The 21936-nt window shown below is 41.9% G+C and overlaps 3 protein-coding genes across 3 annotated transcripts in view; 1 reads left to right on the forward strand and 2 right to left on the reverse strand.

Moving 5' to 3' along the window:
- Nucleotides 1-19670, forward strand: part of LOC127609250 (uncharacterized) — a 215409-nt gene extending 195739 nt beyond the window's left edge. Inside the window, exon 2 of the mRNA XM_052079090.1 lies at nt 19097-19670. The gene's annotated coding sequence lies outside the window, so the exon portion shown is untranslated. The remainder of the gene's footprint in view (nt 1-19096) is intronic.
- LOC127609220 (melatonin receptor type 1B-like) overlaps nt 1-21936 on the reverse strand; it is a 69962-nt gene that overhangs the window by 18033 nt on the left and 29993 nt on the right. The window lies entirely within an intron of this gene.
- On the reverse strand, nt 589-2305 carry LOC127609206 (uncharacterized). The gene is made up of 2 exons (XM_052079025.1): nt 1450-2305; nt 589-1186 (listed from the first exon to the last, which is right to left on the reverse strand). The coding sequence occupies exons 1-2, from the start codon at nt 2284-2286 to the stop codon at nt 860-862; spliced, it is 1164 nt and encodes a 387-aa protein (XP_051934985.1). The 5' UTR covers nt 2287-2305; the 3' UTR covers nt 589-859.

The following is a 21936-nucleotide window of genomic DNA, read 5'->3' on the forward strand; positions in this document are numbered from 1 at the left end:
TTCTGTGTTAGTTCTCCATTCCTTCCATTTTCTGCACCACTTATTCTCATGATGGTTTCAGGCAAGATGGGAGTTTTCAGTTTTACCCAAAGGTCTGAAGTTTTATATTCCATTTAAAATGTTGAGATTAATGTTTGTAAGAATTTGTCAATGTGAATAAAATTTGTTCCAAATCATTCTTAACAGTTTTTTTAAACACAAGAAACCACCTGCTGACGAAAGTGAGGAGTGACAATTACGCAGTCATCATTTACATGCAGGTGAAAATTCAATTGGGGTGATGTACAATTATGTAGGAATACTCCCCAGCATCCACGTTGGTTAAGTATTTGTGAATAAAGTCAGGAACCAAGAAAGAATGTTTATTTACACCAATAATGCTTTGACAGACAAACATTTTATATTGTAGATCAAATATGTTGTCCTTATACTGTACAGGTAGAAAAACAGCAGATAGACAATGCTTTTAATTATGATGGGTATATATAATTTGTCATCAAAAGTGTTTCAATTATCCTTTGAAGGAGAAGTGATAAAAGAAATGACAATGGTCAAATGCAGGCTTCAGTAAATGTTACTTCTCACACCAGTTGAGGAGCCGTAATATAGTTTGGTCCAAACACCAAGCAATACATAGATTGCTGTAATTTATAAAGTGTATGCAGAAAATTGGTGAAGATTGCACGGCTGTCTGTCCTATGTGTTGTGTTATTTTGACTTCAAAATGGCGCAGTGAGAGTGGCTGCCTTTCCAGCAGCTCCTATATTTTGTATATTTTATATTCTTCCTTTCATAAATTTGCTGCTGTGAATTGGGAATTTCTCCATTGCGAGTCTAATAAAGGTTTTCTTATCTTATCTTAAAGAGTAGCGATGAGGGCCTCTCTGAGGTGAAAATACAAGCTCACAGCCTGAAATGGATCTTTTGGTGGCATTAGATCGGACTGGGCCATTAAAAAAGCACACAATGCAAATACATCTGGATCACAAGGCATGGTCAAACGAAAGACACACTGGCTTTTGCACAGTTGAACTTGTTCATTGTCAACCGGGGAGAGGAAGTCCCTTGTACCATAAAGTTCAGGTAACGTATACATCACGTTGGGCCGACCACTGGGAACATTCATGTTCTTTGAGGGCCTGATGAGATGGCTGTTCCAAACTAGGGCAGTGTCATCCAACTCATCCTGTTGAAAATAATATACAGACAGATTAAATAAGAGTTGCACAGTCATATCGGCTTTTATGAGCAAGAACTTTTAGCGTGAAGCTGCTTTTTTGTCTCACTCCTCCCCTCTCATGTGTACCACATCTCCCCACTCCCCACTTTTCCTTCACCTTCACCACACACCATTATCTTCTTCGGTGTTCCTGTCCACTTTCCCATCAACTCACTCTCACATACAAAAATACACATTTAATTAATGAGTATCAGAATGTATGAACTCACCTGAATAAGTCCCATGCAACAAAATTGTAGGATGTTTTTGTCCAGAAATCCACCATCAAAGAAGCCATTGTCTCTGAGGTCTGTGAAGAGGGATAACCAGAACTCCATGCACTGGCTGCGAAGAAACCGCCACCAATATTCAATTCTTTGATTGGCGGTGCTGGCTCCATCCAAGTAACTGTCAAGAGTGCTGCCTGGCGGTATTGGCACGAGGAAACGCTGAAAGCCTTTAACGTGACCATTTTCAGTCCCAAGATCAGCTCGAACGATTCGAGGACAACCCCCCAAACGGTGCACAACGTCGATGTAGTAACCCCCAATCAACTTCGGGTTACTACTTGTTATGTAGGCATTGAGCCACATTATTTTCCTTGAAAAACCATCAATAGCCCCATTGATACAAATTCCAAATGGTTTCAGTTTGTCATAGGAGTCCATGTGCCATATAAAATTTGGCCCTTTGGAGAAGTAGTTTCGCCGTCTCAGACGTCTTGCTTGCCTTAACGACACTCCTCTCGGATCCAACTCTTTCAGGACCAGACGAACGTCCTCTTTCCTGACAAGAAGTCCATATTCTCTGCACTTACTGTACATCCACCTGTAACCGTGTAGTTGTCCGGAATGCTGCAATTGGTTGCGAATGAAGTCAACCAGGACTGCCAAGTCATTGAACGTTTTCCGACGAAATAGTCCGCTTTGGTTCAGCACTCGCTTCAAATGTCTTTCACTTATTTGGAAACCGTACTCAACACCAAGAACAGATTTAATGTCTTTGTATTTCAAGCCAATTTCAAAGTAAAATTCTATTAAACTCACGAACGGTTGAACACGCTCCATAACTGTTGTCTGCGTTTACACGTACAATGACCCGGAAGCAAGTCAACGACCATTAAAAATAAATAAATAAAGTATTGCGAGATCTCGCAATCCTTCTTTGCGAGATCTCGCAAAGAAAAAATAATTGCGAGATCTCGCAAAGAAAAAATAATTGCGAGATCTCGCAATCTTTCTTTGCGAGATCTCGCAATCTTTCTTTGCGAGATCTCGCATTACTTTGCGAGATCTTGCAATCTTTCATTGCGAGATCTCGCAAAGTTTTTTTTTCCTTCCATGTCCCCTTAGGGGCTCCGTATGTTGCTACAACATACAGCCAACACAAAATGGCTGAAAATCCATTGCAATCATTTCATAAGATATAAGATATCCTTTATTTGTCCCACACTGGGGAAATTTACAGTTCCTCGTCAATTGTGTTCTGTTTTGCTGGTTTTATAGCTTTTTGCAAAAAGTGGCTCATAGAGCTCTGGGTTGTACATCTAGGCAGTTGTGACATTGCAGCAGCAGCATCAGTTGCAGACACACTAGCACCTTCATTAATAGCTGGTTCCCTTGCTTGTCTTTTCTCTTCAAATTGTACTGATGGGTGGACTTTTCTGATGTGCCTGTGTAGGTTATTTGCGGAGCCTGGTCTATGGGATATTTTAACCTTGCACAGTCTACACGCTGCCTTTGAACTATCAATTAAACTGAAATGAGTCCATATTTCACTGCGTTTCCTATCCATTTTCTCACCTTTCCGCTTTCCACCGTGTTTTTTTCCCACTAACTAGCTCTCTCGTCTCATCTGTCTTGTTCGCGTGCTGCTCAGTGTGCTGCTGTGTGTGTCTCTTCTCTAACCCCTCCCCCTCTCTAAACTGCAGCTTGTGTGTGTGTGTGTGTGTGTGTGTGTGTGTGTGTGTGTGTGTGTGTGTGTGTGTGTGTGTAACCCTCCCCTTCCGGCTCCCAATGAAGAGCCGACTCCCATCGTTCACTTCAAAGAGCCGGCTCGTTTGCGAACTTACACATCACTACAGCGTACACCAGGGGTGTCCAAACTTTTTGCCAAGGGGGCCAGATTTTATGTGGTAAAATGTCGGGGGGCCGACCTTGGCTGACATTCTTTACATTGAACAACAATATTGTTCAACAAATTTTAGTGAGCCAGTCTGTTTCACATTTCCATTTTTATTTTAATTTCAACAATCTTAAGAATTTCTTTTGGTTCATTTGAAACATGTATAGCACATGCAACTGCTTATTCACTTGACTTTTTCTTAAACAGAAGTCTCCTGAGTGCAAATTGATTGATTTGAAACAAAATGTATCACCATGACTTTTCAATAGTCACAAAACCTTTGACTCGAACAACAGGGAAATGAACAAGCAATACACATAACCACAACTGCAAGGATCATTTGAAATATGACATATCAGTCAATATAAACACGGAGTGATGTCTTGTTAACTCGTGAGTGATGCCCTCTAGTGTCTAAATGCTATTACTCATTTAGTGAATGCTATTACTCATTTAGCCACTAGAGGGAAGCAGTACTCTATGAAACATCACTCACCAGTCTACGAGACCTCAGTCAATGCAACACGTGTTCCATTGCGCCCAACCTGCGGGCCAGACGGCGCTGATTTTATGACAGGGGCCGAGGGCCGGATGAAATTCGACCGCGGGCCGTATTTGGCCCGCGGGCCGGACTTTGGACATGCCTGGCGTACACCGTTTAAAGCACAGTGAAGCTGCGTGAATGAATCCGAAGGGAGTCGCGTCGTAACCAGTAAAAAGAAGCTGATTCGGAACAAAAGTTGAGCACGTTGTAGCACATATTTAGTGAATGACATGTACACACAATGAAATTTACATTCATATATTTGATCACTTATTCTTTGACATTTTAGGGGAAGCCGAGCTTCCCTTGCAGTCCGAGATCAATCGCCACTGGTGTACAGTACATGCTTCACTCCCTTAAACAAAACACCTTGTAAGATTTAAGTTTGAATTTTTTGTTGTATTAAATGAGTTTCTGAAAGCATATACAAAGGGCAGGAGTGCAAAATCAATGTTCTTTCATCATTTTCATACAAAAACTGCTCATCCTGATGTCAATAATAAAATCAGGTCTGACACATCAATAACGGTGAACAAACCCCCCCTCAATTCTAAATTCATTTAGGTAATCAGCAAAAAACTATAACTATAGTCTGTAAGAGTTACAGACAAAAAACAAACACCTAATTAGATGACTGATACATTTATAAAACAAATAAAATAAAATAAAAAGATTGATTTGCAGGATTACATTTTGGCACGCCGACCTCACAGTGCAGTGTTTGATTCCAGCACCAACAAACTTCCTGTGTGGAGTTTGAATGTTCTCCCCGTGCGTGCGTGGGTTTTCTCCGGGTACTCTGGTTTCCTCCGACATTCCCCCAGAAGAGATGTACTGCAGGTCAATGGAACACTCTAAATTGTCACTCGGTATGAGTGTGAGTGCGAATCGTTGTTCGTCTATGTGTGCCCTGAGATTAGCTGGCAACCAATTCAGGGTGTACCCCGCCTGCTGCTCAAAGACAGCTGATAGGCTCCAGCACACCCGTGACTCGTGTGAGGATAAGCGGATTAGAAAATGGATGGATGGACATTTTTAATGCAGGCAGAGACGGATGGTGCAGTCGAGTCGTCGATCAACTGCCCTTGTTGGCCAAACAAGCTTTCCCGGAGTTAGGTGGATAACTGCTCACAATATGGCTGGCCAAAAGCTGTTGGGTACATGTTTGTTTTAGCAAAGTCAGTTGGGAGACTGACTCGAAAGGAATAAATGTGAATGTTTTGGATCATTTTCGCTGGAGGCTGTATTCTTTCATTTTAAAGAACATTTAAGAGGAAAGGTGTGAGCTGTCAAACTAATCCGAACTGCTTATCACCATGTAGGAGCTAGCAGTCTAACACCACACACACAACTTGAAAGTAAATCATTAACAAATTTCACCTACACCGTAACTTTTTATACGCCATCTTGCCAGTATCACCTGCTAAATTTCTCACTGGGAATAAACACAATACAAATGTTTTATTCTCTCTTGATATCACATCTTCTATATATATATTGCGCGTCGTCCCGCACGCGGTCTGTCCTTCCGTCTGTCCCTTTTCAAAATGTACCTACTTCACCGCGCCGCTGCGCGCCGCCACTGCGCCGCTCAGGCAGTGGCTCACTACGATCGCGTGGGCATCTTAGCGAAAAAATTTTGTCTACCCACAAGCATTGCAATGAAATTGTTAGTTATTTAGTAGAGCTAAACATCTCTTTATTTTCGCGATAAGCAATGAAGATGAACAAAAAGTTGAACGAAGCAACAACACTTTTATGGGCCGAAGGCCCACCTTACCAGCCTTCCGCAGGAACCAGCTGATGAGCCGCCCGGAGGGCGGCGAACCACCACCTTACCAGCCTTCCGCAGGAACTAGCTGATGAGCCGCCCGGAGGGCGGCGAACCAGCTAGTATTGCATAAAAATTATGGATGCATGCATGTGTGCAGGTGTATATGCGTGTGTGCATGTATGTAGGAGTCAGGGATCGAAGTTCAGTCATCTCGTTAACCTCTGTGTCCCGCGTCCTAGACGCATAATTTTCCCACGGGACGCACAGTTCCAAACAATGTACATTTTTGGGACGCAAGGAAATTTCTCAGTCAAAACAAAAGAAACAAACAAAAAAAATTACGGCAGTCCTGAGGATTTTACGGTAACGATCGTTACCATGGCGTCATTTTAACGGTACCGAAAAATCGTTTAACCATAAAAGTCACCGCACATGAGTTGACTGTACGTGATCAATTATCTCCTGTGTGATCAACACGATTTCACCGTGCCTGTATGTGTGTTTGTGGTGTGGTGTGTGTGAGTGTGAGTGTGTTTCTTCTAATTTACTTTTGTTTTGTTTTCAGTGTTGGAGGGGACGGAACAGATAACGTCATGTGCGCATGCGGGTTGCTATTTTAGTCCGCAAACCGAGGAATCGCGCGGACAAAAGTTTGAGATGGCGGCGAAAAAAACTCATTGTTCTTCATCATCATCATCTTCATCATCATTGTTCTTTGTCCCCAAAATGATTTTTACTTCGATGCCATGGCTGCAGAAAAATTTGACCCTAGTGAAGAAGGCATTGTTCTCCGCCCGCAGTTTTATGATTTATGTGGTCAGCTGTTTGCTCCCCAAGACTGAGGAAAGGTAAAAAAGTAATAATAATGCACACATAAAGCCCTACGCAAAGTGTGCGATCTTTGTGTAGTGAGAGTCAGCTCTGCTAATATTCAAAATGACGACAGTTTAAAAATGGTTTAACCGTACCCGTCATTCAACACGTGAGTTACGAGGTAGCTACCTCATGGTTCTTGAGGACAGTATCACACATAAAATGTGTCAACTGAATTTGAATCAAACTACTTAACCACTTTTCCCCAATGTGTATTATGAGTGATGCTTTAAGATGAACTAAAAAAAACGTACATTTACGTGTGAATTAAACTCCAAAGAACACGAGGTGCCTCCATGTTTTAAGTGTCGAAGAATAGCGAGCGGTGTTGAAGAAGAGCAAAGCAATTAGGCTATAAACGTGTACTCCATCGTTGTCTTCGTACGTGCACCGCCTCGATTGAAACAGAGGCCAGATTTGAAGGCTAGTTCCCGTAGGCTGTTTGAATTTGGACACTGGCGTGTGGTTGCGTCGGAATTTACCTCATGTAGCCGACATATTCAGCATTTGGCAGACGCGACCTCTGAATTTGCACACAGCTATAAAGCCTGTGCAAATTTGCCACGGTTTGTGCCAGGCATGTCCAGCTCCGGGCCTGAAGGGACGCTGTCTGACTTGTTTTCCAGCTCTCGGCTGCAACACACCTGATTCAAATGGTCAGCTCATCAGCCAGCTCTAAAACAGCATTAGAATGATCCTGATTATTTGAATCAGGTGTGTTGCAGTTGGAAATGATGGAAAAAAGGCATGAAAGCACTTAGCACTGATTTTGGACACCCATGGTTTATGGTGCCCACAGAAGCTATATAAGAAGGAGCCCTCCAAGGCTCCGAAGGATCCAGCCTATATACTGTCTCTTGGAGGACACAAGATATGAATTTGTGTGCGTGAACATCACCTTCAGTTTGACACTTTGACAAACGTTTCATCGTGGCCATGCATTCATCACTGGATGGCTGTTCAAATGTTGAGTGGTCTTTCAGAGTCTTTGGGCCACTTCCAAATCACATGGCAGCAAAACAGAGAGAATACGGACACAAAACAATTAACGCTGCATACTCAAGTCAATTTCCTGCAGGCCTATTTTTTTTAGGCAGATATTTTTTTGTCAAGCAACAGAAAAATGACCCTCATTAGACTGAATGGAGCTTGGCTATTCACCATAAATGTGCAGCTCATCACTCAACCTTCCTACACCTTAAACCAGGGGTGTCAAACTAATTTCACGTTGTGGCCCACATACGGCTTCGGTAGATGTCAAGGAGGCCGGACCATTAAAATTACATCATACTCTGCTATAAATAACCAAAATAATATGTCTCTACTTTGTTTTGGTCTAAAGAAGCACAAGAACATGAGGAAAATGTTTACACGTAATGAATATATCTTTTATAAAATATTTCATGAAGCACCATTGATTTCCTTCGACAAATTTAGTTTTATCATTCACATATATGCATTAAATGATCCCACTGATTGTACAAAGGCACCAAACTTTAACAAGTAATTGGTAGCGAAAGACAGTAATGCATTTTAAGACTAAGATCCTGTGGGACTTCTAGATTCAGACTGACAAGATGGTAATGGCGAACCAACCAGATATATTGATCATAGATAACGGGCAGAGGAAAGCCGTTGTAGTGGATGTAGCGGTCCCAAGTGATGGAAACATCAGAAAGAAGGAACACGAGAAACTCGAGAAATACCAAGGGCTCAGAGAGGAGCTGGAGAGAGCCTGGAAGGTAAAGGTGACAGTCGTGCCTGTGGTGGTCGGAGCACTCGGGGCAGTGACCCCCAAACTAGATGAGTGGTTGCAACAGATCCCCGGAACAACATCGGACATCTCAGTCCAGAAATGAGCAGTGCTGGGAACAGCAAGGATACTGCGCAGAACCCTCAAGCTTCCTGGTCTCTGGTAGAGGACCCGAGCTGAATGAGGGACGGACACCACCCAAGGGGTGAGACGAGGATTTTTTATATATATATGACTTTCATCTCTGTAAAGTGAATACAGGGAAATACAAGTAATATGGTGGGATGTTGGGATGAAGAGATTGAAGGATTGAGACGATGACTGCCTTTGGGTTGATAAGGGATTGATGAATAGGGATTGATCTTGAGAAATTGAGTAGGGATTGATGAGATTGATCAATCTTGAGAAATTGAGTAGGGGTTGAGTTTTAAAGTGAAAAAGGAAACTTCAATGTTAAAACATTCAAAAGACAAGTTAAGAGTTAAAAGACATTCATCACGTTCCTGGATGCAACCAAGGAATCACAAATCAAATGTAGGGTAATGGCACTATCTAGGGGGCACATCAATTAACTACACTTACACGATTGAAATTAGGGCCGACACACATTCGCAAACAAAATACACCCGGTTGTCATCAGGACGGGAGGGAGCTACAGACGTCGCACGATTAACACAATTTAACATAAAATTACAAACGATGCCTCTGTATGTCCGGTTAATCGACACGAACAGCGGCGGCCGATGCTAACGTGCTAATGTGGCTAACATACTCGCGAACACCAGTCGCAACTAATTAAATAGGAGAAATACACATTCCTGTCAACTCATACGGTTTAGGCATAGTTCATACGGATTTTGTGGTGAATCTTACATAAATGGCTGTATCGCACAAATCATACGGATTCTGTAAATGTCAGTTCCCCCCCCCCCCTAACAGGTAGTTCTGTTTGCTTTTGCCTAGAATGGTGCTAGTCGACTTGAATGCTTCCATTTCCAAAGTAAATATGAATGGATGCTGTAACTTCGAGCCGATGGGTCGGCATTTGGAGTTGGTGAAAAAAGTAACGCAGGAATACAACTCTGAACACAGTAATGCCACTAAGTAGAATGATGATTAGACATTAAGCAGACATTGTATTATGGAGATCTACAATAAATGTTATTGAAAGTTTCGTGGTTTTTTTCTGCCGTTATTTTGACATATAAAATGCTTTGGTATGTTCTAAGGATTTTTTGCTCTTTATAAGGATATTTTTTGGTAGTTTATACAGGTTGGCGCTCCGAAAGATTGACAGGTATGAATACACCTCATTGCACTCACGTTTGGTCATGTACTTGAGGGCTTGAGGAATCGCAGATGAGGTAAACGGTACAAAGGATTTTAAAGGACAAGGCTGAGATCAACTTGAAGGAATGACCTTGAGCAGGAAGCAAACCCGGAAACTGGCAGGTGCCAAATAACGCGATACTTAAATGCGTCAACACGAACGTCTCGCGATAAATAAAGGAACGAGCGGAGTCTTTTCTACACTATGAACCAGAAAACTCAAGTCGAAGACAAATTCTGAGGGAAAATATTTTTTTTTTATCAAATACTGTCACGTGAAAGTTTTGCCTCCCTTTGGGAAGCTTGATTTCCATCTTGCCAGCAAGGAGAAAAATGATGCAGAACCCTATTCCAGTGAACTTCACTTATTCGGTAAAGGTGTGTGGTTTCAATTTCCAATAGACACCAATCAGGCTCGAATCCGTGTGACAATCCATTTTAACAATATTACTGAGTGGTGTTAATGCAACACACACATTCCTTTTTTCAACCCTGTCCCCAAACTTTTAACACTGGCCAATTTTAACTGTGCCCGTCTCGCATTCGAGGAAGAGAATGATACTGATGAAAATTCATTCGAGGAAGAGAATGATACTGATGAAAATTCTCTGAATGCTTAACGACTGTGCTTAAATCAAGCAAATTTAAAGAGATGATTTAGGAAATTTAGCTTTACTTGCAGTTTGACAAACTGAATTTCATTTTGGAAATTATACTTTTTGTAAAACAAAAGGGCAAGGGCTGGTATAGTTTTTTTAACCCTTTCCATTTAGCATGTGACTTAGATTAGAATGACATTAACAGAGCACACAGAGTTGATTGAAGTCATTCATCAGCAAGCCCAGCAAACATGTCACAGTCGTTACAAGAAATGTAAGTCATACATCAACAGAAGCAAACTTGATTTTAGCGAACTCATGAATATGATCGACCTCAGTCGAGCCCTTCGAGAGAAGCTCATGGGGAGATGGAACCGGTGACATGCTAAGCTTTACTATTGATGTTCTGCTGCATGCGGCACATAAATATCTGAACGACCGACCATGTCCTTCACCAAGCTCCAAAGCTCCTCCTTTTGCTTGACTATTAATCTCCTACTATTATGACTGTCTTCACTTTCTCACACAGATGACATGGATTTCAATTCTATCATTCATGAACTCATCTATATTTTCCTATCCTTCACTCTCTCTATCAGGTTTTTTATTACACTCCTTCCCGTCCCATATCTCCATTTAGACCTATGACCTAGGGACCATTTTACTGAAATGGAAGCAGGGTTGTTCGCGAGATGAGCTTCTGCTCACCTCAGCTGGCAGGAACAACTTTGCACTGATGAAGGTCACGAGTGAGTTATGGTGGCATTCAAATAGAGTGAGGAAAATAGAAAGTGGGAGAATGATTTGCAAGGACTGGCATTATTCCCAATAAATGGACATGACATGTCGGTGCTACATTTACAGTAGGAAATTGTTATTGAACATGGGATACATGTTGCAGACTCCCTAATTGCCAATATTTATTTGGTCATGCAAGATCTGTTTCATACTGTCCAAAGGTGAGCTTCTCACACGTCACATAAAATATTTTGGCATCCATACACACAGCGACCCCTCAATAAACTCATTCGGTTGCAAAAACAATACATCTTTGGAAGCACACACAGACTTGAGTGCCTCACTAATCAGTGACCATAAAAGGTGGACAAACCACTTACCACACAGTTGATTTGATAAGAAAACCTTTATTAGTCTCACAATGGAGAAATTCCCAATTCACAGCAGCAAAGTTATGAAAGGAAGAAGTAGAACAACAAAATATAGGAGCTGCTGGAAAGGCAGCCACTCTCACGGCGCCATTTTGAAGTCAAAATAACAAAAACAACACAACACAACACAAAGGACACAGACAGTCGTGCAATCTTCACCACTTTTCTGCATACACGATGTTCTCTGAAGCAGTTCTAGATGAAAGAGGAGAGGATCAAAGTGTCCTTTCACCACTGGATCAGAGATGTCATGCTGAAAATGTGCACATGTCTGCTACAAGCTAAGTTTTGAAAGCAATCACGAAGCTGGAGCGTCCATTGACGAAAAGAGATTAGTTCACTTCTCTTGTCCCATGTAATCCGCTTCAAACTCCAAGTCGCGACTCCCAGTTCCAAATCCGCATCGGCGCTCCGCGCTAACGCTCCTTTGTTCTCATCGTCGGCTCCTCAAGACTTACATCCATCCAGAAGGCCATTTAAAACATTCCCATATGTAAAAATGCATCTCCAATGACTTAAAAGTACACAGCACACAAGCGCAGACAAAAGCTAAAGATGTTTTGACTTCTTCTTGCTTGGAAAGCAACGACAAAGCTGTGTAAATGAAAACGAAATATCACAAAAGCATGATTTAGAAATTCTAACAAGAACAAGTGTGTCATGTACATTAGGATATGAGTGACTTATTTCATAGACAAAGCACACATATCCACTCAAAATCTTCAACACGTACAGAACTCAACATGGCAGCACAGCAGTCTTCTATTTTAAGGTAATTTAAAAACAGTATATAATGTTGGGGCATCTCACCCAACGGTGTCCAAAGTTTTTTGCAAAGAGCGCCAGATTTACTGTGGTGAAAATGTGTGGGTGGTCGACCATTCAGTTTCCAGTTGCTTTCATTTTTCTCTCCGTCGGTTCCCAGTCACCCTTTCGTCGTGTGAATGTTTCATCTTGTCACTGAATTCCTTGAATACAGCTAGAATCTATTGGTAAATTGGTCAGTGGTGTCATATTTCATTGAAAAAAAGTGCCAATTTCCACTTTCCATGGAAGAGACATAACTCTCTATTAACTTTTCTTTTTTTGTGACAGTCTCCATTTTAGAAATGGGCTTTAAAGGGTGACCCAGGGGTCTGCAGCAAGCGTTGTGTTCGGAAATTCACCCTGACGCCTCACATGACAGAGTGGCGTGTTTGGAGAGGTGGATCACATTTTAAAAAAATATTTAGAGGTGACTTGTAGGGCTGGCTGAGATGATGACAGAAAATAAGAATCATGTCACTTCCTACGTTCGCGTCGATCGTCATTTGTCATCTGCCGCAAATTGCATGTAATAAAAATGACAGATGAAGCGTACTTTGATGGGCAGAAGCTTTCACTTTTCTGCCGGACAGCTACAACCAGAGGGCAGACTGAGCAATTTTGGTAAGTGAATTATATACAGCGCATCCAACATTTCAAACATCCCTCCATCCATCCATTTTCTAATCCGCTTTATCCTCACCAGGGTCGCGGGGCATGCTTGAGCCGATCCGAGCCGTTTTCGGGCAGTAGGCAGGGGACACCCTGAACAAGTTGTCAGCAAATTACAGGGCTCACAGAGAGAAATAATCATCCACACTCACACGAGGAACAATTTTGAGTGTTCAATCAGCCTGCCAGGCACGTTTTTGGAATGTGTGAGGAAACCGGCGTATCCAGAGAAAACCCACGTGGCACGGGGAGAACATGCACACTCCACACAGGTCGGAACTGGAATCAAACCCGCCACCTCTGCACTGTGAGGCTGACGTGCAAACCTGTCGACCACCAGGCCGCCACATTACAAACTTGCGGTGCAAAATTTAAATTAACAGTGAATGAAAATGAATAAATAATGAGGTTAGTGAATGTAAATAATAAATACGACTTGGTAAAGAATGAACAAAACAAAAAAACTTGTAATTATAAATATGGTGGTAGTGGGAAGTGAGTACTACAAAAATAGTAGTTTGCATTTTGAGTCCCATCAAAACACAAAGAAATACAATACTAAGAATCACCAATTTTAAAGTTTTGCTGATAAATGAATGGAGACCATTGCAAAAAGCTTTGCTGGGCAGCCAGCTATAGCGAGTTCAGCAACAATCTTTGGCTGGCTACTTTGCCTGCTAAACATGTTGCGGTTTTGCCCCCGAATCAGTAATCACAGCCCCACTGCGTAAAATAAATTGCATTTCTTCCAAGTATTGTTCTCACGAAGGGATTACAAGCTTAGTAGTAGTGAGAATAAGCAATTCAGAAAATGGATGCATGTCGTGTATAGTAAATTCTTATATTACAACTGTTATTTGTTTTCTCAATAAAGACTTTAGTTTTGACTTTTGAGTTGTTGGATTGGATTGGATAAAACTTTATTGTCAAATGTACTGTATGTGTAACATGTAACATACAGCACAGATGAAATTTCTTCTGCACAATAGAATGTCTCAAAATTACATCACAGTAGAGTTAATCGTTTTTATTTTATTCAATTTCTGTCACAAACATTTTATGCCTCTTATTTCGGTTGATGTGTACATTTGTGCAAACATGTGTCATCTACCTTATTTGCATTTGATAATTTTATGTAGCAGCGCTATTGAATACATTTCTCATTTGACTGACATTGTTTTAATGTTGTCATGATTTGTGTGATGGTAGAGGACCCAAAAAGCAGGCAGAATGAGGGACGGCCGCATGATGTGCTCTGCCAGGAACGGGAACGAGGGACGACCGCATGATGTGCGGCGCCTGGACAGGAATGGGAAGCGGCCGCAGGACATGCCCCGCCAGAACAAGGTGGAAATGGGATCAGGCCTTTGGCCCTGCAGGGTCCATTTTTTTGGTCGGATAGTTCTGTCATGACTGCGTGATGGCAGAGGACCCCAAAAAAACAAGCAGGAGCACTGAGCACGGTGGACTGAAGAAACTGTATGGCAACACTGGACAAACTAAATCCAAGACAAACTAAATCCCTAAAACACCAGGAAAGCAAAGTAATAAACATACAAACAAAAACCTGCAGGTTCAACATGAAACATGGGAAAATGTTTGACAATTGTGCATTTTCTTTGGTAATGTGATTTTAGTTGTACATTGTGATGTGCAAACTCCTTGTAGTAATGTTGCATCCCACCAAAGGAGATTGCAGAAGAGATTTGAGGAAATAATGTTCTCTTCAATGTTGTTAGTTAGTTGTTAAGATACTTCTTTGTGCACCCTTTCCATTACACTACTACAACTGACCCTAAAAGAGATAATAATGTTGAGTTGAGGAATGCTAAAGGACAGTCGCCTACAAGTAGTTTGATAGCAGCTGTCCACATTGGGGTGCAAATGTACCATTGCTTCTCACCTATGTCAGTGTTCTGAAAACTAGAGGAGCGAGCATTGACCTGAAAGTCTTTGTTCAATAAATTCAACAGGATAGCTATTCAGGCCTGAAGCATATCCTCCTGGTATATCTTCGAATGCACCGGGAAGAGTACTTTTGTGAGAGTGAATGCTGCATCGAGGTTTAGGTTAGACTGTGTTCATGTTCTCTTTATCTGTGCTGCTTGTGTCATTATTTTCCTCAAATAACAATCCCGTCCAGTCCTCTTTCCATTCAAAGTGGCTCCCACTCCCATACTACTCCTATTTTGGAGGTCAGCTCCATTAAAATGTCTGTGCATCTGTTAGAGGTTTTTTTCCCCCTACTTTTTTCCATATAATCCCACTCCCGTGCATTTTTTTATCCTGTACCGTCCCAATCCTGTGATTAAAGGTAAAGTCAGTTCCAATGGGAGGCCCGAAAAAATTTCACCCTCGACTGCACACTGCAGCTACAATGATATACATTTTGTTCAACAACTTTTTTACAGTCTCAATCAAAAGAGCAAGTTATTGTTAGAGTATTCCGTCTTTTTAATTTTTGATTGCTGGTCGGTGTTGGAAATAGCAAATCAAGAAAAGGCATCAATGGGATTGTTACAAATCTTGCAATTGGAGCCTGACTGTTCTGTCTGTCGGTTGCCTGATTAAGATTAAGATATCCTTTATTTGTCCCGCAATGGGGAAATTACAATCAGAATTCAGAAAGGAAACCGCTGGGTAGGGAGAGGGAAAAAAAAACCCACGCTCGAAATATCCTCTTCCGAGGATAATTTAAGTCCAGGATAAAAAAAGACCCTAGTACATAAATAAGCATATGACAGTTACAACAAGTCACAAGACATAACATGTAATAAGGGGGAGGATGAATGGGAAGGGGGGGGGGGTAAGAGGGGGATAACCGCGACACGGCCGAAATGACCACCTGCACGGTCACCGTTGCGCTCCGCATATTGAACCACGTCACGGGGGAAAAAGAATCGGAGCGATGAAGACGGTAATAACAAGGATGTGTATGTGCGTGTGGTTGTCCAGTTGTGTATGTGTATGCGTGTACAGGTCATAGCTGCTTCGTCGCGGTCTGCTCATCATGAAGACAGTCCCGGGGAGGGGGATGGGGTGATGGGGTGATGGGGGCCCTAGACTCCATGTCTGATGTGATCTTACTTGACTATGCAATCATATATAAACCAGGCAAATAATTGATGCAGTTAGAATAAATTTCACTCCACTGTCTCTCTCTGCTTGGTCAGACTAATTAATTAAAAGATCCATGTCAGAAAATTAATTGATAAACATGACTGAATAATGTGCTGTCCGCCTTCAACAGACTGAGAGGCAGCAAGAATCACACATAGATACATTGAGCATGGAATTAATCCATTTTCTAAACCGCTTCTCCTCATAAGGGTCGTGGGTGTACTGCAGCCAATCCCAGCTGTCGTCGGGTAGTCGGCAGGGGACACCCTGAACTGGTTGCCAGCCAATCGCAGGGAACACATAGACAACCAACCATTCATGCTCCCAATGACACCTACGAACAATTTAGAGCAGGGGTGCCTAAACGTTTTTGACCAAAAATCTACATTTCGATCAAACAAACTCCCACGATTGACCCGTTACCATGTCATACGCCTACAGTACGCACACACTTACACACGCATGCTATGATGAGCACCGGCCGATCACGATCGACATAATGGGCACCCCTGATTCAGAGTGATCAACAAAACTGCGATGCATGTTTTTTTGGAATGTGAGAGGAAACCAGGGCAAGCTGATCAGCTCTACGCACTGTGACGACCCAGCCGAATGAGACCGGCCCTCCACATCGCAAGAGCATTTATTAAATAAATAAATAAATAAATATATATATATATATATAAGATAAGATATCCTTTATTTGTCCCACACTGTCCCATACTAGAGCTGTCAGTTTAGCACGTTTTTATTGGCATTAATTTAAATACATTTTAACGGGATTAATTTTTTTCTCGCGAGATTAACGCGGCACACGTCACAGCATTGCGTTGCTCTATAAATAAACCAGAAACAAAACAACAAGTGCACTGCATAGGTCCACGCACGTTTTCCCAGCCACGGCAGCGCGAGACACCAAAAACGGATACTTAAAGAGTTCATGGATGGAAAGTTTACTTATCAGTGGAGCAATCTGGCAACTTTTTATAAGACCAAAGTTACCTGTATCATACAGGTATACGATGTATGCCACTGACGCGATTGTGACTTGTTTGGAACTATTTTGTGTGGAAGGTTACAGTGTTCCGTGTCCATATAAATAGAGCGGGTAGAGCTTCTCTGTGTTCGTCTAACAGTGACTGTGCGCTGAGACAGTGACATGACAACGAAAGTTCAGTGGTGCAGTGGTAGTGACCTAGCGAAAATAAAACGTCTCCAGTGTTGTCATCGAACCAAGTGTAGTCATCCGAAATTATGTCTACACAAAATCGTAGAGAAACGTCCGCGCAAGAAGGACCAACAGAATCAATGTAGCCTGACTGCTGTGTTCAAAGCAAACTTGAGAAAAACGAAATATGCAACCATGACTTAAATATACTTTTGGGATTAAAAATCTGTTGTCTGTCTCTTATCTAAATGTTTACATCATCTTAAACAAAGTTGTTACTGGTGTAACCTGTTTTTTGACTATTTTGTGTGGATTTTTACAGTGCGGGTCAAAATGACCCACAACATAATCAATGTGATTTTTTTTCAACATAATATGAGGGTTAAATCCACCAAAGGCTGAGTACTCGTTTACCTTAGATTTGCACTTTATAATTTTATATTGCTCTGTTTTGATTCCCTAAAAAGAGCTGTTGAATGAGCTGTTGTGTGGCAAAATATTTTTTTCACTGTTGTTGATAGACAGTAATATTGTGTGACAGATTATGTGTGAATAACTGCTCCAAGTGAAAGATGTTCAATTAAAATTGAAAATTGTTGTTTCAGTAAATATTTGCATTTTGTACATAGAAAACTTATCCATGATTCCATGTTGATGAGAGCATTAAAACGGGAAAAAATAGGACAAAAAATAGAAAAGGAAATTCAGAAACGATTAAAAAATGTGTGCGTAATCACAATTAATTTTGAGTTAATTTGAGTTCATTATTACATTTGCATTTTTAGTTCGATTAAATATTTTCATCGGTTGACAGCTGTATATATATATATACATGTACATATGTATAAATGGGCTACTGGAACAAAGCAGAGATGGGCGAGATGCAATAACATGGCTCTGTTGGAATGCTACTACTCAAGCAACCCTAGTCAGAGGGGTTACATGCAGAGAATGTGGGCTAAATGGTTACTTCGAAACCCACAGTCACGGTTGACCACAAAACAACTAGTAGCTCAGTGTTCCAACATCCACAAACGGCAACTGCTGTCACAGCTTGAGATTGATGAGGGACAACGCAGGTTCCATGGTGAAGGGCCACAGGCTGCCAGATCAGAGGAGGAAGTCATACCAGAGATTGGGAGGCAAGCCCCAATCAATGCAGATGATGAGATTGGGAGGCCATCCCCAATGAATGAAATGCTGAGCGAGGCAGCAACTGACCTGAAAGCTAGGATCATGGCGAGAATGACAGCTGGGCAACCTAGAAACCGATTACAACAGCTATGTAAAGTACCACCTGAAAGTCTCATGGAAAGTGTGAATGCAGCACTGAGGGCGAGCCCTACCGAAACGATCACGGAAACCAATGAGCTGATATACGCTTCAGCATCAATGATCCTTGAGATGCTTGGCTATAAGAGCAACCATGGAAGCCATGAGATATGTTACCCACAATGGAAAAGACGGTTGGAGGCTAAGATCAATGCGGCTCAGAAAGATGTGAGTCTGTCTCTCCACAACATGGAAGCTCATGTCAGGCATCATTGCGGCTAAGATAAGTGGACACATGGATCAATACATGAGCGAAGCACAGAAGGGCATTGGTAGAGATACCAGAGGAGCCAAACATCAGCTCCTGGTTGACAGAACAGTCTCACAAGACTGCAGGTCCCGATGTACCAACCTGTGCACAGCTTGGATTGATTACAAGAAAGCCTATGACTAGATGCCACATACATGGATCACTTAATGTTTGGAGTTGTATAAGGTGAACAGGACCCTAAGAGCCTTCGTTGCGAATTAGATGAGGATGTGGAAAACCACACTTGAAGCCAATGGTAAGCCACTTACCCAAGTGTCCATCAAATGTGGCATATACAAAGGTGATGCACTCTCCCCACTGCTGTTCTGCATAGGACTGAACCCCTTAAGCCAAGTAATCACCAAGAGAAGGTTATGGATACCGCCTCAGAAAGGGAGCTACAATCAGTCACCTCCTCTACATGGATGACATAAAGCTGTATGCTAAGAGCGAAAGGGACATAGACTCCCTGATCCACACAATCAGGATCTACAGCAGGGACATCGGGATGTCATTCGGGCTTGAGAAATGTAGTCGGATGGTGACTAAGAGAGGAAAGGTAGTCCGCACTGAAGGGGTCTCACTCCCTGAAGGAACAATAGCAGACATTGAGGACCGCTACAAGTACCTCGGTATACCACAAGCCAATGGCAACCTCGAACTGGCAACAAGGAAAGTGGCTACGGCCAAATACCTCCAGCGAGTGAGGCAAGTCCTAAGAAGCCAGCTCAATGGCAAGAATAAGACCTGGGCAATAAACAGCTATGCCCTGCCAGTGATCAGATACCCTGCAGGAATAATAAGGTGGCCAAAGGAAGAGATTCAGACCACGGACGTTAAGACCCGAAAGCTCCTAACCATGCATGGAGGGTTCCATCCCAAATCCAGCACCCTGAGACTGTACGCAAGCCGAAAGGAAGGAGGCCGGGGACTAGTGAGTGTGAGATCCACTGTCCAGGATGAGACAAGACCCAAGGTGTAGGTTGTGCAAAGAGGCACCTGAGAGGATCCAACTGATGATACTGTGTTGACTGTAAATTTCCCCAGTGTGGGACAAATAAAGGATATGTTATCTTATCTTATCCTGGGTCGCTGACCACTGACACCTGCTGGACTTTCAAAAGTCACCCTGCAGGCAACCCACTTGACAGATTGAACCGACTGATTTGATGAAGTCTATACAATATCATTCACATCTATGCATATTGTATTGTTCATTATGTTTGAATAAGGTGAAAATTATGTTCATGAGGACTCTTGTGGGCTTTGTCTTCACACATTTTCCTTCAGGAAAATAATTTGCTACAGTGTTTTGAATTTCAGTCTGTTGCGTTTCTTGCATGCTATTTCCCCTGCTCGCATGGCACTGGTGATACTGGCATACAGACAAACTGCTTTGCGAGGTGGGAGAGGTTTGGAAAAGTCGTATGTTGGTCCTTCGATTATAACAGTGGGTCTTGATTGCATGCAATTTTCCCTTCTGCCAGGTGTTGCTGGACCTCAGTCCTGGCTTTTTCCAGTTCTGCTGCATCAAATGTACCAAGCGGGACAAATGTTTCAAGCAAACAATTGTTCCATACAATCTTCACATCTTGCATTTGTCACATAACCAAGGTGAGGTCTGCCTACATTTGCCACAGGTAATTTTGCCAGTATTTATGTATGATTCAAATTGAAATGCTACATTTTTGTTGAAAAAAATTGATACCAAGATAAATCTTTTCAAGGGAAGTAAAAATGGGCAACTCGGTGTGGTTGCATGTGAACACCCTTATAACTGGGGATGGATGTGACAGTGTTCAGAATAAACCAATCACATTCAAACTCATTTTAAATGGGAGTCAGTAAACAGCTGACTCCCAACTAAAATACAGGTCCCGGCTACACATTGCTGTGTCCTGCTTCAAACCACGCTTCGAACAGCTGTGCATTGCAAAACGTGCTCGTAGTAGCCATTAATCCAGACATCATCTTTGATTTTAAAAAAAAGCACAAATTCTTTTATATATTTTTGTTTGATTGGTTAAAGGTTTTTTTAAAAATATTGTGCTCCTGATATAATGTTGGTGATTAGTTTGAATGCATTATTAGTTATTGATTTGATTGATGACAAGATGTTGTCCTCTTTCTTGGGTGAGCATGGCAGAAAATAATTGAGAACCACTGACCTAAACCAATATAACTATTTGGAATGTGTGAACAACAAAACCACAAATAGGTACTAGTGATGGGTCCATGAGGCCTCATAAGGTGTGTCGACACAATGACACACTGTGTTGATACTGTACCGATACTGTGTCGCTGACCACTGCCACCTGTTGGACCTTCAAAATCCCTGCAGCCAACCCACTTGACAGACTGAACAAACTGATTTGATGATGACGTGTATACAATGCACTACCTCACTCTACCCAATGACTGGTACTGAATGAGTTAAAAGCTCAGTGTAGCCACAAGCGCCATTGTTTATGTTGTTGTTTATGCTGTTTATATTGTCTATACTGTTCAGATTACATGTCTTTTTTTTATATAGTGTAGCTGCTATCCTTTCTTAGCTGCGTGTGTTTAATGCACAGCATGTTTACATGCATGTATGTGTAACGGAGTGATATATTGCGTTTATTAAATTATGACGGAAGTGACGCAACAGCGCACGGTATGGCACCAGCTTCCCGCCGTAGTTCAGGCAGAGCTACCAGGGAAGTCACAGGGTAAGTCAGGTTTCATTTCTAGTTTAATTGCAATATTTCACTTTGTTTTCCCTTTTTCTACGGCGCTGTGTATTTAATTAGTTCCCGGATTTGTTCCGAGTCCACGTTGCTTTTTGTGTCGTCGTTTCATTTAAGTTTTGTTGAATGAAAGTTTTTATCCATTGAGTTAACAGGTGGTTTTTTTTTTGTTGCGCAGTTATTTTCTAGACTGAAAAGCCCCGTGACTTCACCTATCTTGCCATACTGTGTTGCAGGTAATGCTTGTTTCCTTTTGATTGTACTGTATATAGTTTTTCGTGTTGTTTTTCATTTGACTATTAGTGTGGCTGGCGTTTACCCACGCGGTTCGTCGCGGCCGCCATTACTGTGCATTGTGCAGCCGTTCTGCTGCGTGTGATGCGTTCAGCGGCATCACGTAGATACCAGTGAAAGTGTGTTTTTTTTCTTTTTCTTTGTAAATAGTTAATATACGATCACCTATGTTGTATATTTTGA

Source organism: Hippocampus zosterae, chromosome 10, assembly GCF_025434085.1.
Source record: "Hippocampus zosterae strain Florida chromosome 10, ASM2543408v3, whole genome shotgun sequence".
NCBI lineage: Eukaryota > Metazoa > Chordata > Actinopteri > Syngnathiformes > Syngnathidae > Hippocampus > Hippocampus zosterae.